Below are 13,978 nucleotides of genomic sequence, written 5' to 3' on the forward strand. Positions count from 1 at the left end.
TAAAACGTACCTTGCTTTCTTTAGTTATTATTCATTAACTGTCGTCAAATTTGATGCATCAGTGAGGTGAGGTGAAATGGGGTTTAACGTCGCGTCCAAGATTATTGCACTTATATAGCGACGTGCATGTACGTGTGTGTGTTTGTGTGGCTGCTTGTACTAGTCCGGACCGATGCCGAATTATAGTTCAAGCTCACTGAGATACCATGATGCATCAGTGAAAAACATTATGTAGGATGCAATCAATATTTTGACTTTTATCATAATGTTCAGGTGTTTTTTGTCCAATTGAACCGGTGGGGCAAGATATGCTCACTTCTTCGCGAACATTTGGTGTCATAACTACATGTATTTGATAGGACCGCCTCCGTGGTCTAGTGGTAGAGCGTCCGCCCGGAGAGCGGAAGGTTCGGGGTTCGATTCAAAATACGTTAAAAGATGGTACTTCTTGTTACCTTGTCTGCGCTCGACAAGGGGCTAAAACAAGGACTGGTCGGCTCGGAGTCAGTATACTGTGTCTGAGTGGGGTATTCATTAAGTAAAGATAAGAAAAATGGATGAACAACTTTATTACAATTAGGAGCGACGTTCCGGTGTAGGTTCTAACACCGTTATCAAGCAAGTGTTAGAACCTACACCGAAACGTCGCACCTAATTGTAATAAAGGAGTTGTTCATCCATATATCTTATCCTTACTTAATACTCAATCTTCTAAATGCCACTCAACAACGTTATGGAGTATTCATGTTAAAGTACGGCATGGTATCTCAGTGAGCTGGCACTATAAATCGGCATCAGTCCGGACGAGTACAAGCAGTCACACACACGTACACACACGTGCTTTATAAGTGCAATAATCTTGGACTCGACGTTAAACCAATTATCCTGTTTTGAAACAGTCGAGGACATTAATTTTGGAACATGATCTTCTGTGGACATTATACTAGGTGTATATTTCCAGCACAACCAGGGAAAGTTGCGCCAGCTGGTATATAAGAAAAGCACGTTTCTATGGTACTGCATCAGTATGGCGTTGGTTGATTTAGCGCCAGTTCTCTTCCAAACACAGAGGGGGCATGAATGGCCCAGTCGTCAAAGGCGCCACGATTCGCTGTGCAGAGTTTCGTCCCTTGAGCACGCCAGAAACCTATGATTGTGGGTTTGATTATGTGTCCAGGTTTGTCAGTACGTGCACCATACCCGTGCTTGTGGGTTTCACCGAAGTGGTAAACGTCTAAGACCTGCATCACTTCGGGCTTTCCTCCCACATTAAGCTGACACGCCGTGATAAAACTGGAAAACTGTTAAAAGCGGCGTTAAACCCAACTCACTCATTCAATCCAAACGTTGTTTGACGCTGCCCGCCAGTTATATGACGGCTGCAAGTAAATAAGCGAGTAGGGATCTGACAATCCAGTGATCGATATTTTGAGCGTAGAGCCACGCTGTCGGGGTACGCGGGCACACTATCGACCAAGTCACCGAGCTTGATGAAATAATCAGTTAGTTTTTTTTGCATCGTACGACCAGCATAGATTGCAGGGGACAAAGTGTAGCCCGGAATCACATCGGGGTACCAGCATATAGGTTGCTGGCACCAATTCTATCAGGAATCCCCACGGTATAAACCAGGACTAGCAGTAGGAACACTAACCTGTTCAGTGGTGGAAAAGCAAAGGCGATTTACTGAGAATAGCCATCGAATATTATACAGTAAACTACGGTTATTACGAATTCAAATGGACCACAATTTTAGTTCGTTATAACCGTAGTTCGTTATATGCATATATACAACATCTATACAGCAAATGGCCGGGGCCAAAAGTTAAGTTCGTAATATCCGTCTGTTCGTTATAAGCGTGTTCGTTACAAACGTAGTTATATATGTGTGATTTCTGCGTGACAAGCGGCAAATGATAAAGCTATTAATTTTCTATTCCACTGTGAAACATTTAACATCTAGCTCGATGAAGGCATCGGGATCAAACTAGCATGGGATCAACAATAATAACATTATTAAATAAAGCTACAAAACCCTTTCCATATCCAATAGAAATATCTGCATAAAGCAAAGTCGACAGTACGATTCCGTCTATTTCATGAGCATGCGTTTATGAATCACTATCAATTAATAATTTTGATACCAGGTGTTTGCGAAAAGGTGAGCGTATCCTGTCCCACCGGTAGCACCCGTCACAAACACATGCAAAGGCATGTCAATTGTTCCCTGAAAGTACGTGACAGAGGAAGGCGACCTTCTGATGTTCTGGGTGTCTGGTTTAACAAATTTAATCATTTTCGAGCTGTTTAGGACGTAAACATATGCGGAGGATGGAAAACAATTTGTTGGCACCTCCATTAAATATACAGAAAATAGATAATAGTAGGACGATCGTGAAACAGTGACCGAGAAGATATTCCGTCTTTAACAAGAATCAGCACACACACACCTTCCCTCCATGCTAAATGTTCGCTCCCTAAAATAGTTTTCAACGCTGCTTTTAATAGTATTCAGTTATATCATACGCGTGTGCACAATACGGATTGTACCCTATAGGTCACGTGACATTAAACGCATGAAAAAAATAATAAACTACAAAATTCAGTTTTGTATGAATCTGATTTTCAAAATTGCTCCTAAATGAAACATAACATGGTCCCAGATGGTGGAGAAGGATCCATTCACATTTTGGCGAACATCCAGATGAACAATTGATTTGCCTTTGCAAGTGTTTGTGACGGGTACCACCTGTGAGGATACGCTCACCTAAAGTTTCGCGAACACCTGATGTCATCACTATTTAAAAGTGACTATTGATCACATGCTCATGGTATAGTCGGAATCTTTCAGCGAGATTTAACTTTAAGTAAATATTTCCTATGATTATGGTAATGGTTTTTTTTCGCTTTTCATATGTATTCAACAAAAGGTTATCACCGCATTGTGGTCTCATTATTGTATTTTCAACAAAACTCGAGATCTTAGATGAGTGCATTGCATTATGATCGGGGTCAACGTGCTCGGCCGTACCAGGGGAGACAACTCCTATGAATTCGATGAAGCTCTTGCATGAGGTTCACGACATATCGACAGATGAACCAGCCCTTATGCATTGTCATATATTTCGACGATATGTTTGAAATAATGTGTCGAAACTGATCACGAACGCACACATTTCAAATACCTTGAATTAGGTGAGTGAACATTTAGCTAGAATGTACAAAAACAACGTGAACAAGTCCTTTCAAACATCTTTCAACCTATTTGTACACCACATGTAATAGTACTAACGATCCCCAGATGTTTGTTTGTTGTAATGATTCCCAGACAAGCCTCGGAGTTTTTCCACTTTTATCAACTCATTTGGATATATTTGATATCAAAAGACACGAGGGTGATGTATGTATTCATGCGTGTCATACCTTAAGGATCATTCTACTACTACTGCTAAGTATATACTTATTACACAATGGCAGTTTCTTGGGAACATGGGCAACAATAGCAATGAAAATAGCAAATGACATGTCTGAACTGTACTGTTAAATATTGCACTTCCTCCTAGTTAACATATAGTATGTGACGTTTGTGGTTAGAGCACGAAGGCAAGGAGTAGGCATCCCGTTTGACACCATTTGGTGTCTCCTCCTTGGAGATCTGAATCTGTGAGTCCGAATTTCTTCTCGGATTGTTGTTTGTTTGATGTTTGAGGCCGCACTCAACAATATTCCAGCTATATGACGGCGGTCTATAAATTCTCGAGTCTGGATCTACGCAATTGGGATACAATGACATGCATCAACCAAGTTAGCGACCACCCTATCCCGTTAGTCACCTCTTACGACAAGCATAGTCGCCTTTTACGGCAAACATGGGTTGCTAAAGATCTTCACGGGTCCTGCTCGGATTAGCAGGTACAAGTTTCAGGTATATTGATGATCTGATATGGTTCAATATTAGTCAAATAGCCACTGATTTACCAACATTTACAGAAATGTAAAAACGACTAGTACAAATAAATCCCCCACCCCCCCCCCCCCCCCCCCCCCCCCACCCCCACCCCCCCCCCATCCCTTATGAATTGGGTAGTTTTTAGTTCAACGGAGATATCGGGGAGGATATTGAAAGAAGCGTGTGTAAAATGTGTAAATAAATCCCATTCACTGCCTGTACATCTACGGAGGTTTCCTGTGCACCAGACCAATCGGGGTAAGCCTGTGTCTTTCATAGTCATTGGAAAGTGAAGAAGTCATCACCAGAACATCTTCCTGTAGCAAGGGTATTAACTGACTCCAGAAGTCAGGTTTCCACCCTTGCCGAACTTTGCTGGAATTTCGTGGCTGGATCGTAGCGCCACCAGAGTTACGTCCCTTCAATGTCCCTCCTATTGACCATGATAGTGTCTGATTTGATCCAACAGGACAATAAACGTATGTATTTTCTGAAACCGGAAGTGGATAAATCCGACCGGAAGTACTGTGTTAAGTAAGTGTTAATGCATCAGTTGGTACCTGAACTTGGACCTTGGGTCTAAAACGTCTTATGCAGTAGACACACCCGTGAAGATTCGGGGGTAAATAGGTCTTCAGCAACCCATGCTTGCCGTAAGAGGCGACTAACGGGATCGGGTGGTCAGACTCGCTGACTTGGTTGATGCATGTCATCGTATCTCTATTGCGTGGATCGATGTGCATGATGTCAATCACTGGATAGTCTGGCCCAGACTTGACGTCCGCCATCATAAAGTTGGAATATTGTTGAGTGCGGTGTTAGTACATGTAGTAGTAGGCAGTAGGCATGTTTGTTATTTCCGAAACCGGTATGAGATTATCCAAAAATGAAAACCGGGTTGCCGCCAAATATATATGAATCTATACGACGTTTAGCGCTGTAGAAAATACCACTTATTGATATTACATAATAGATCTGTTATAGATCTAAGTAAACGCCAATATCTGCTCCATATGTGGAATCTGCAATAGATCTGGGATTCCACCACGGATCAGTTTCGAACCTCACACACACACACACACACACACACACACACACACACACACACACACACACACACACACACACACACACACACAGATTATATAAAATATACATACAGTAAACTACGGTTATAGCTAACTCAAAGGGACCACTAATTTTAGTTCGTTATAACCGTAGTTCGTTATAACCGTGTTCGTTATAAACGTAGTTTACTGTATGAAGATTTGTGAGATTTGTGAGATTTGTGAGATTCGCCTCACAATAAACCTACGCTGTGTAATAACTCATTCACAAAAGTAACGAAGAATAACAGAATATTAAGAGAATAAATTTATTCATTTCATACATTGAATTGACAAAAGACAGCACAAAATACCACAAGGCCCTTGTAAAATATCAATGATATCGCCGTTCTTCTAGACTTCGCTTAGCATAAAACATTGATGAAACACTGTGGGTGTGAGAGTTAACGTTGAGTCATGTATCATGTCAGCTGTTACGTTGTCAGCTTTCGCTTACACACAATGAGCTAGACCTCCATTAGACACAGCAATCACTTGTTACACACCCATCACACATCTAGTCTGTTTTACGACAACCGTGAGGCCTATTTTGCAGCATCCCCCCATGCGTTCGCATCCTTAACAAGCATGACCGTTGAAGCCACATCATTCTTGGTAAGGCTGGCCTTCACCACAGGTGAGGTGAGGTGAAATGGGGTTTAACGTCGCGTCCAAGATTATTGCACTTATATAGCGACGTGCCTGCACGTGTGTGTGTGTGTGGCTGCTTGTACTAGTCCGGACTGATGCCGATTTATAGTGCTAGCGCAGTTTAACATGAATACCCCACTCATACACGGTATACTGACTCCGAGCCGACCAGTCCTTGTTTTAGCCCCTTAATGCCGAGCGCCAGACAGGGTAACAACAAGTACCATCTTTTAACGTCTTTTGGTATGACGCGGCCGGGGATCGAACCCCGGACCTTCCGATCTCCGGGCGGACGCTCTACCACTAGACCACGGAGGCCTCCACCACAGAGAGATATTGGAATAAGCATGAATGAGTTGCGTTTTACGCCGCTTTGAACAGTATTCCAGTTATATCACGGCGTGTCAGCCAAATATGGGTGGGAAGCCCTATGTGAAACCCGCGAGCCTATGGTGCTGACATACCTAGAAACATAATCAGGGCTCAGCTGGATACGAACCCCGATCATAGGTTCCTGGTGTGCACAGGAAATTGCGACGCCCTAGACGACTAGGCCACCCGTGCCCTACATGGGAATGAGTGATTGAGTGAGTGAGTGAGTTGGGTTTAACGCCGCTTTGAACAGTATTCCAGTTATATGAAGGCATGTGGGAGGAAAGCCCGAAGTGATGCATGTCTCAGACGTTTACCACTTCGGTGAAACCCACGAGCACGGGTATGGTGCTGACAAACCTAGAAACATAATCGGGGTGAACCGAGATTCGAACCCACAATCATAGGTTTCCCCAAGGGACGCAACTCTGAACATCGAATTGCGGCGCCTTAGACGACTAGGCCACATGGGAATGAAGCGAGAATGATTCTCATTCGTTCCTTGGAATAGAGGTTCGGTTATCTTACAACGTGTTTGTCTTGAGGAAACCTGCAAGTGGCACAGGTCGGAGACGTTTACCTCTTTGGTAAAACCACGAGTACTTACATTCTGCTGATGGACCAAGGATCATATAAAGGACAAATCCAGGATTCGAACCCTTGATCAGCGGATCTTGGTACGGCTAAGGGAGACAACTCTGTACAGAGAATTGCGCTGCCTCAGATCACATGGTATGATATGATTATATTTTCGTTATATAGAATACCTTCAATACTAACCATTATTTAATAATCTAGGTATCAAAATGTTATCTTCTTGACGCATAATGACTCACTTATTCAAAACAGATCGATCATCGATACCCTCATCCATTATTGAACGATCCTTTGTTAGGATTCATTTGCACAAAAGAACACCCTCCATCTAGTGCTGAATCATCTTGTTGTAGGAGCCAAGAGCCTGACTCCTTAAAACTGACGAACACACTTTACCTTAATGGACTAAAGTAATTTACCGTGCCTGTCTGGTACGTTGTAGACAGGTTATGCCAAGGAATTATAATAAGGCCCCATGAAATGTTTTCAATCTACATAACCTTTTCTACACACAAAAGGTTATTTTGGTAAGATATTCGACCTCATGACTATAACATCCAACGAACACAGCTTGGTGTACTACATCTATCACTCAACTGACTATTCAAGACATATTCACCTGCAGAATGTATAACACTCCAATTACGATATGGATGTTACCGGTGCTTAGGTAAATGTGACTAATTGATTGGTGTAGCTGACCTAAAGAGGTTCACCAGAATCACACCCATATTTCACGGTCTTGTATACACTACGTTCCTCCATACATGCGGGCGATTTGCGGTGCAGCCGCTATTTGTAACCAACGAACCACAGCCTGGTTCCAGCAATGTTCTTCTAACACCCGTGAATACATACGACCGATTTGCGGTGCAGCCGCTATTTGTAACCAACGAACCACAGCCTGGTTCCAGCAATGTTCTTCTAACACCCGTGAATACATACGACCGATTTGCGGTGCAGCCGCTATTTATAACCAACGAACCACAGCCTGGTTCCAGCAATGTTCTTCTAACACCCGTGAATACATACGACCGATTTGCGGTGCAGCCGCTATTTGTAACCAACGAACCACAGCCTGGTTCCAGCAATGTTCTTCTAACACCCGTGAATACATACGACCGATTTGCGGTGCAGCCGCTATTTATAACCAACGAACCACAGCCTGGTTCCAGCAATGTTCTTCTAACACCCGTGAATACATACGACCGATTTGCGGTGCAGCCGCTATTTGTAACCAACGAACCACAGCCTGGTTCCAGCAATGTTCTTCTAACACCCGTGAATACATACGACCGATTTGCGGTGCAGCCGCTATTTATAACCAACGAACCACAGCCTGGTTCCAGCAATGTTCTTCTAACACCCGTGAATACATACGACCGATTTGCGATGCAGCCGCTATTTGTAACCAACGAACCACAGCCTGGTTCCAGGAATGTTCTTCCGTCACCCGTGAATACATACGACCGATTTGCGGTGCAGCCGCTATTTGTAACCAACGAACCACAGCCTGGTTCCAGGAATGTTCTTCCGTCACCCGTGAATACATACGACCGATTTGCGGTGCAGCCGCTATTTGTAACCAACGAACACGTCCTGGTTCCAGCAAGAGGGAGTCTGAATGATCAGTCCAATCTACGCGAAGCGGTGCCAGGATCGAATCACGAAAAGTGGCCTTGATGTGGCAAGGGTAGAAACTAGGCATTGATATAGGCTAGTGGACACGCTTGCCTTGGGAAGATGGTCCAGCAATATTCCAACAGCTCCAGACTTTGGGGTCTCCACTTTCCAGGTACAATCGAGCATGCTCTTTCTACGTGAGTCACACGTCGTTTATTCCAAGGTTGTTTGATCAAGGTTACAACAGTCATGGCCTCTGTAAGGCTTTTGAAAAGTTTCGGGTTAGTCATGTTGAAGATATTTCAGAATTTGACGCATCAGTGACAAAAATGCTGTCCGATGCAATTCCCGATTTTGACGTGTACCATATGTTGCTTTGTTTTTCAGAGGAATAAATGACTTTGATTGCATGTGTTTGTGGCGGATGCCACCTTTTCGAGAACACTTGGTATCATCACTATTTGATAGTGATTCATAAATACCTGCTCATGATAGGGTCGGAATCGTACAACCGATTTAGCTTTCAGTAGACATTTCTGATGAATATGGAAAGGGTTTAGGTGATTCTATTATGAACAGCATCATTCACAACACACATCACAACTACATCTCTTATCGGTCAAATAGATTCACGGGTAGGAGCGGCACGTACTCGATGTTATGTATACATGACCGTGAAGTATTGAGGATCAACTATAAGAAAACAAATCAAAATATCCATATATTAGTCCTATGTTATTCATACAGCGTGCAATATCAGTATCCCTTTCAAAAATTGAATAGTGTGTCCAGATACATCTTCCCGAGGCAAGAGCGTCCACTAGCCTTTTTATCAAAGTCTTGTTTCCACCCTTGCCACATCAAGCCCACTTTCCTGTGCTAAATATGATTGGACTATCGCACATATCGATAGTCCAATCAGAGAACGTTTCTCAAAATCAACATCCACGACTGGTACATATTTGTACGAAAGTCGTTGTGACACGAATGTCTTTTTCATATTTTGAGCCCTCTTTTGCCTATAAATGATGAAATCGCGAATGTTTTCGTTGTCGGATCGACTAGTTCGTCGCCTTTGGTAGTCGCCATCTTTGTGAAGCCATACGAGATAAGAACAGCAATTTGATTGGATACCGCGTACAAGGGGAACAACTCGTGATCTACGCGAAGTGGCGCCAGGATCGAACCACGAAAAGTGGCCTTGATGTGGCAAGGGTAGTAACTGGGCTTTGATATCGGCTTGTGGACACGCTTGCCTCGGGATGATGGTCAAGGGAAAGTGCCCGTAGAGTGTTACATGACAGGACATGTCTACACATCTCAATAGCATGTACACATACACTAAACAAAAAAGTTAGGGATCATGAATATCCCCAATTTTTAAAAAAAAATATCCCCCAAAATACCTTACTGTTTTTGTTCGGTATATTTTCGACCAACACGTCAATGAAACATTCATAATCTCAAGCCAAATATACAGAACAATACTCCTATAGGAAAACAACCATAGGTTGGTCAATAGAGATCGTTTGATTCATCTCAAGTACTGCTAAGTTATATGATATATATTTTTTTCAATTCGAGAAACACATTCGGGTAAATGACTTGGATTCTCGGTTGAAACACATTACATGGTTCACACGTATCTAGATTGAACACTGTACGGAGAGAAATGCTGTTTCAAGAATTCTACTGTTTGATTTAGTGTCAAACCATTAATGAACTCCTGTAGACCAAAAATACAAAGACACTCCCCTCCAAACAAAGACATAAAAAGAATGGAAAAAGAAACATATCAATCTTCTTGAAATGATTAAAATAAATATAAATAAATTTGAAAAGTAAATAAGAAAAATAACAAAATAACAAATATATTAGATTATCATAAAAAAATGACATTAATTAATGAAGGAACGAATTAGGCATCAAACACAGAGAAGAGCACATGAAAAGCTCTTGTTGAAATAAGACTCGAACCGTAGTCATGAAGTAGAATTCAACTGAAAGTGTTCTTGTCAGATGATTATATTCTGAAACAGATGTTCCTTAAAGTGTTCTGGATGTGTTCATGCACCCTATTGGTCACACTGATCTTCTTCTCCGCCGTGAAGCCGTCAGATGACACAACTTTTCATACCCATCTTCATGATATGAAACGACTCTTCTTTGTCAAACGAAACTGTTTGTTTTAGTTACAATTGCCACAGGGCCAACATCTCTAGGAATACTGTGCAGCGTTGCCGCCCTGTAGCACTTCCCGTTCTCATAGAAACAGTGGAATCGTTTCCTCTCACAGGAGCTTGGCTCCGAGTCGTGTTTACTTAACGCTTCCTTGTCTTTGTCCTTGTTTTTGTTTTTGTTCTTATTTTTCTGGTCACAGTTACCGTTGTTTTTATGTCGCGCACTAGATGAAGACGCGTGCCAGTATATCCTTTGAAATTTCCTAGAGTTGGTTCGCAATTTGTGACGTATCCACATCTTTCTCAGTTCAGATTGTACCTGGGGGTCAACAAGAATAACATATGGTGAAAAATGAATGTGCTTTGTTGTTAACGTTGATTAGGTCCCCAATTGCGTGGATCGATGCTCATGATGTCAATCACTGGATTGTCTGGTCCCGACTCGATTATTTACAGACTGCTGTCATATAGCTGGAATATTGCTGAGTGCGGCGTTAAACAACAAACCAACCAACTAACCAACCTGAAATATTCGGGATTTTCAATTGCGTATGAATCCTTTTCTGACGGGTGCCACTGGTCGCGAACACCTAGCATCATCACTATATTATCGTGATTCATAAACACATGCTCATGATAAAGTCTGAATCCAAATGGCTTCTGCTTCTAGCATTTATTTCTTATAACTGATAAGCTTAATTCTTTCTCAAACATAAACACGTATAGATGACATTATGTCCGACTTACAAACGTGCGAGTTCACGAAGAGATACCAGTAGATCGTGCTACGGAAATGCATTGATAACGTTGGCAATTTACATTGTTGATAAACATTTTGTGATTTATTTCATGTGTATCTGAGGATGTTTATCTTTTAACTGAATAAGGAAGGACTTTTGTGAGGGATGTGCAAGGTAATTGCAGCAATTCAGACTGATAAAAGACAATCATTGATTTCAATCGGGGATTAGAACACGTGCAACGGATGCTGTCATGGATGGCTTACTCTACAACATCCTCTTCTGAGAACAGTATTACAAGTGCATCACCAAAAATGTTAACATATATTTGGCAACGAAACAGGCTTCCGTCTTTGTTTGGAATAATAGAGAAACATTACTTGAATGCATAATAGTCTTTGTATAATAGAATACATTCTATTGATTCTTGACACATGACTAATTAATATGATACACTCGGAAGCGTACAATGGACTTTGTTTTTATTTATGTTCCTTATGATTTTTAATCAGTTTATGTATGCGTGTGTGTGTGTGTGTGTGTGTGTGTGTGTGTGTGTGTGTGTGTGTGTGTGTGTGTGTGTGTGTGTGTGTGTGTTTGTGTTTGTATGTGTGTGCGTTTGTGTGTTTCTGAGTGTGTACGTGTGTGTGTACGTGTGTTTGTTTGTGTGTGTGTGTGTACACGTGTGTGTGTGTGTGTGTCCACGTGTGTGTGCGTGTGTACACGTTTGTGTGTGTGTGTGCTGGTAGTTCGGTAAAGCTGGGCGACATCCTTATATTTACCTCGCCGTTGCAGAAACAGAAGAGGCAGGCAACGAAAAAACCCTGAAAATGAATAGACGCAGTTAAAAAATATGTTTCATCAAGGTTTTGTTGATATAATACCATTCTTTGACGTCATTTGGTGATTTTGCTTATTCTTCGTATTGTGAATCGAACTATGTATAAATGACTGAAAAAGAATTATAGACATTGGAAAAAGGGGAAAAGTTGTTTTTAGTACAATTGCTGAAAAACTGAAACATCAGTCAGCAATATAACATAACTGCGTTGTCAGCAATGTTGCAGCTATATTACGGAGATATGAAAAGATTGTGGTCTGAATGGATGGTGATGAGAAGTGTTTTCGAGCAGGATGGTCGAGCGTCAAAGCTGATGGTCACAAAGCGGGACAGTATCAACACACAGTAGACGTGTTTTCCATCTAATCCTCCCTGGGGGCCGGGGGTGGCCCAGTCGTCAAAGGCACCGTGATTCGCTTTGCAGAGTTGCGTCCCTTGGGCACACCAGAAACCTATGATTGTGGGTTCGAATCCCGGTTCGCCCCGATTATGTTTCCAGGTTTGTCAGCACCATATCTGTGCTTGTGGGTTTCACCGAAGTAGTAAACGTCTGAGACCTGCACCACATTAAGCTGACACGCCGTGATATAACTGAAATACTGTTAACAGCGGCGTTAAACCCAACTCACTCACTCCAATCCTCCCTTATAACCACCAGGACGGTAACCTATAATCACCACGCATGGAGGTAAGGAAGCTCATTGCTACACATTTTTGAAAAGTTTACCTGGAATGAATTGAAGAACAGCTCGTAGTAGAGTTTAACTAGCTCCGTCGTGTAGACGCCGTCGGGGACGAAGACGAATATGATGTAGTGGACGCCGAAGAGTGGTATAAGAACTAGAGTGGATTTAGCCAACCTCCTGTGACATCATACAAAATGTTATCAGATATAGTTGGGTAGTATTTTTGACTGTGTGTTAAAATGCACACAGTATCATTGGCAGTGGTGTTACCATACACTGCCCATGTTCAATCCTGTGTTAGTATTAAAACGCTGACCTGTTAGTGCAACAACCATCAGTAAATATTAGCGACAAAATGAGTGAGTGAGTGAGTATGGTTTTACGCCGCTTTTAGCAATATTCCAGCAATATCACGGCGGGGGACACCAGAAACGGGCTTCACACATTGTACCCATGTCGGGAATCGAACCCAGGTCTTAGGCGTGACGAGCGAACGCTTTAACCACTAGGCTACCCGACCGCCCCAGCGACAAAATGATGAATATACAGTCGGAATACTGTTCAAGTCGGCGTTAAACTAACTCACTCACTGTAACTAAATCACATGTACATTCTTAAAAATAATCCACTCGCACTGTAGCTCACCTAGATATTTAGTCAGAACAGTTTAAAATGTCAACAAATTAAAGTAAACCATTTTACAAAAGACGCTGTCAGCCTTCACATTCTAATATGTTCTTCATAAATATCAAGGGAGAACATGTCACTTCACTCTAATGATTTGTGCAAAATAATAAGGACATGTCAAGGTTCAGCTCCCTCAATTCGGTATTGTCAAAGAAGAAGGTTTTAGAGCCCAGCATGTATTTTGAGAGGAAAAATAGCATGGTCAAAACTAATTTATATGTCACCATTGGTGGGAATTATGCAGTTTTACCTTCATAAGACGCAGTGGCTTTTGGACGCCGGACAAACAGCTTTTGAGATAAAATTGAGAAAAAATTGCGCCTTTGTAATTTGATATTTCATAGTGTTTCGAAATGGGAGAAGAATGTAGGATTATTACCGAGGATTATTACCGAAAGCACGCGTGTAAGGGGGATAATCCACTCATACTGCTGTCATAACATCATATGGCTAACGCTGGTATTTTTAAAAATATTATAATGTTGTGTCTGAAATTTAAATGATGCGGCCCTAGTAGGATGGACCGTCGTAGCTCCACGGTCGATT

The 13,978-nt window shown here is 42.0% G+C and overlaps 1 protein-coding gene across 1 annotated transcript in view; it reads right to left on the reverse strand.

Annotated features, from left to right (window-relative positions):
• Positions 1 to 10,215: 10,215 nt before the first annotated feature.
• Positions 10,216 to 13,978, reverse strand: part of LOC139470218 (secretin receptor-like) — an 86,950-nt gene continuing 83,187 nt past the window's right edge. The window contains exons 12-14 of the mRNA XM_071252536.1: positions 12,787 to 12,922; positions 12,001 to 12,042; positions 10,216 to 10,797 (exon numbers count right to left, since the gene is read on the reverse strand). Of these exons, the coding sequence (XP_071108637.1) occupies positions 10,468 to 10,797; positions 12,001 to 12,042; positions 12,787 to 12,922 (508 nt within the window). The 3' untranslated portion in view covers positions 10,216 to 10,467. The remainder of the gene's footprint in view (positions 10,798 to 12,000; positions 12,043 to 12,786; positions 12,923 to 13,978) is intronic.

This window comes from Haliotis cracherodii, unplaced genomic scaffold (genome assembly GCF_022045235.1).
Source record: "Haliotis cracherodii isolate W230 unplaced genomic scaffold, xgHalCrac1.p SCAF_20, whole genome shotgun sequence".
NCBI classification, from domain to species: Eukaryota; Metazoa; Mollusca; class Gastropoda; order Lepetellida; family Haliotidae; genus Haliotis; species Haliotis cracherodii.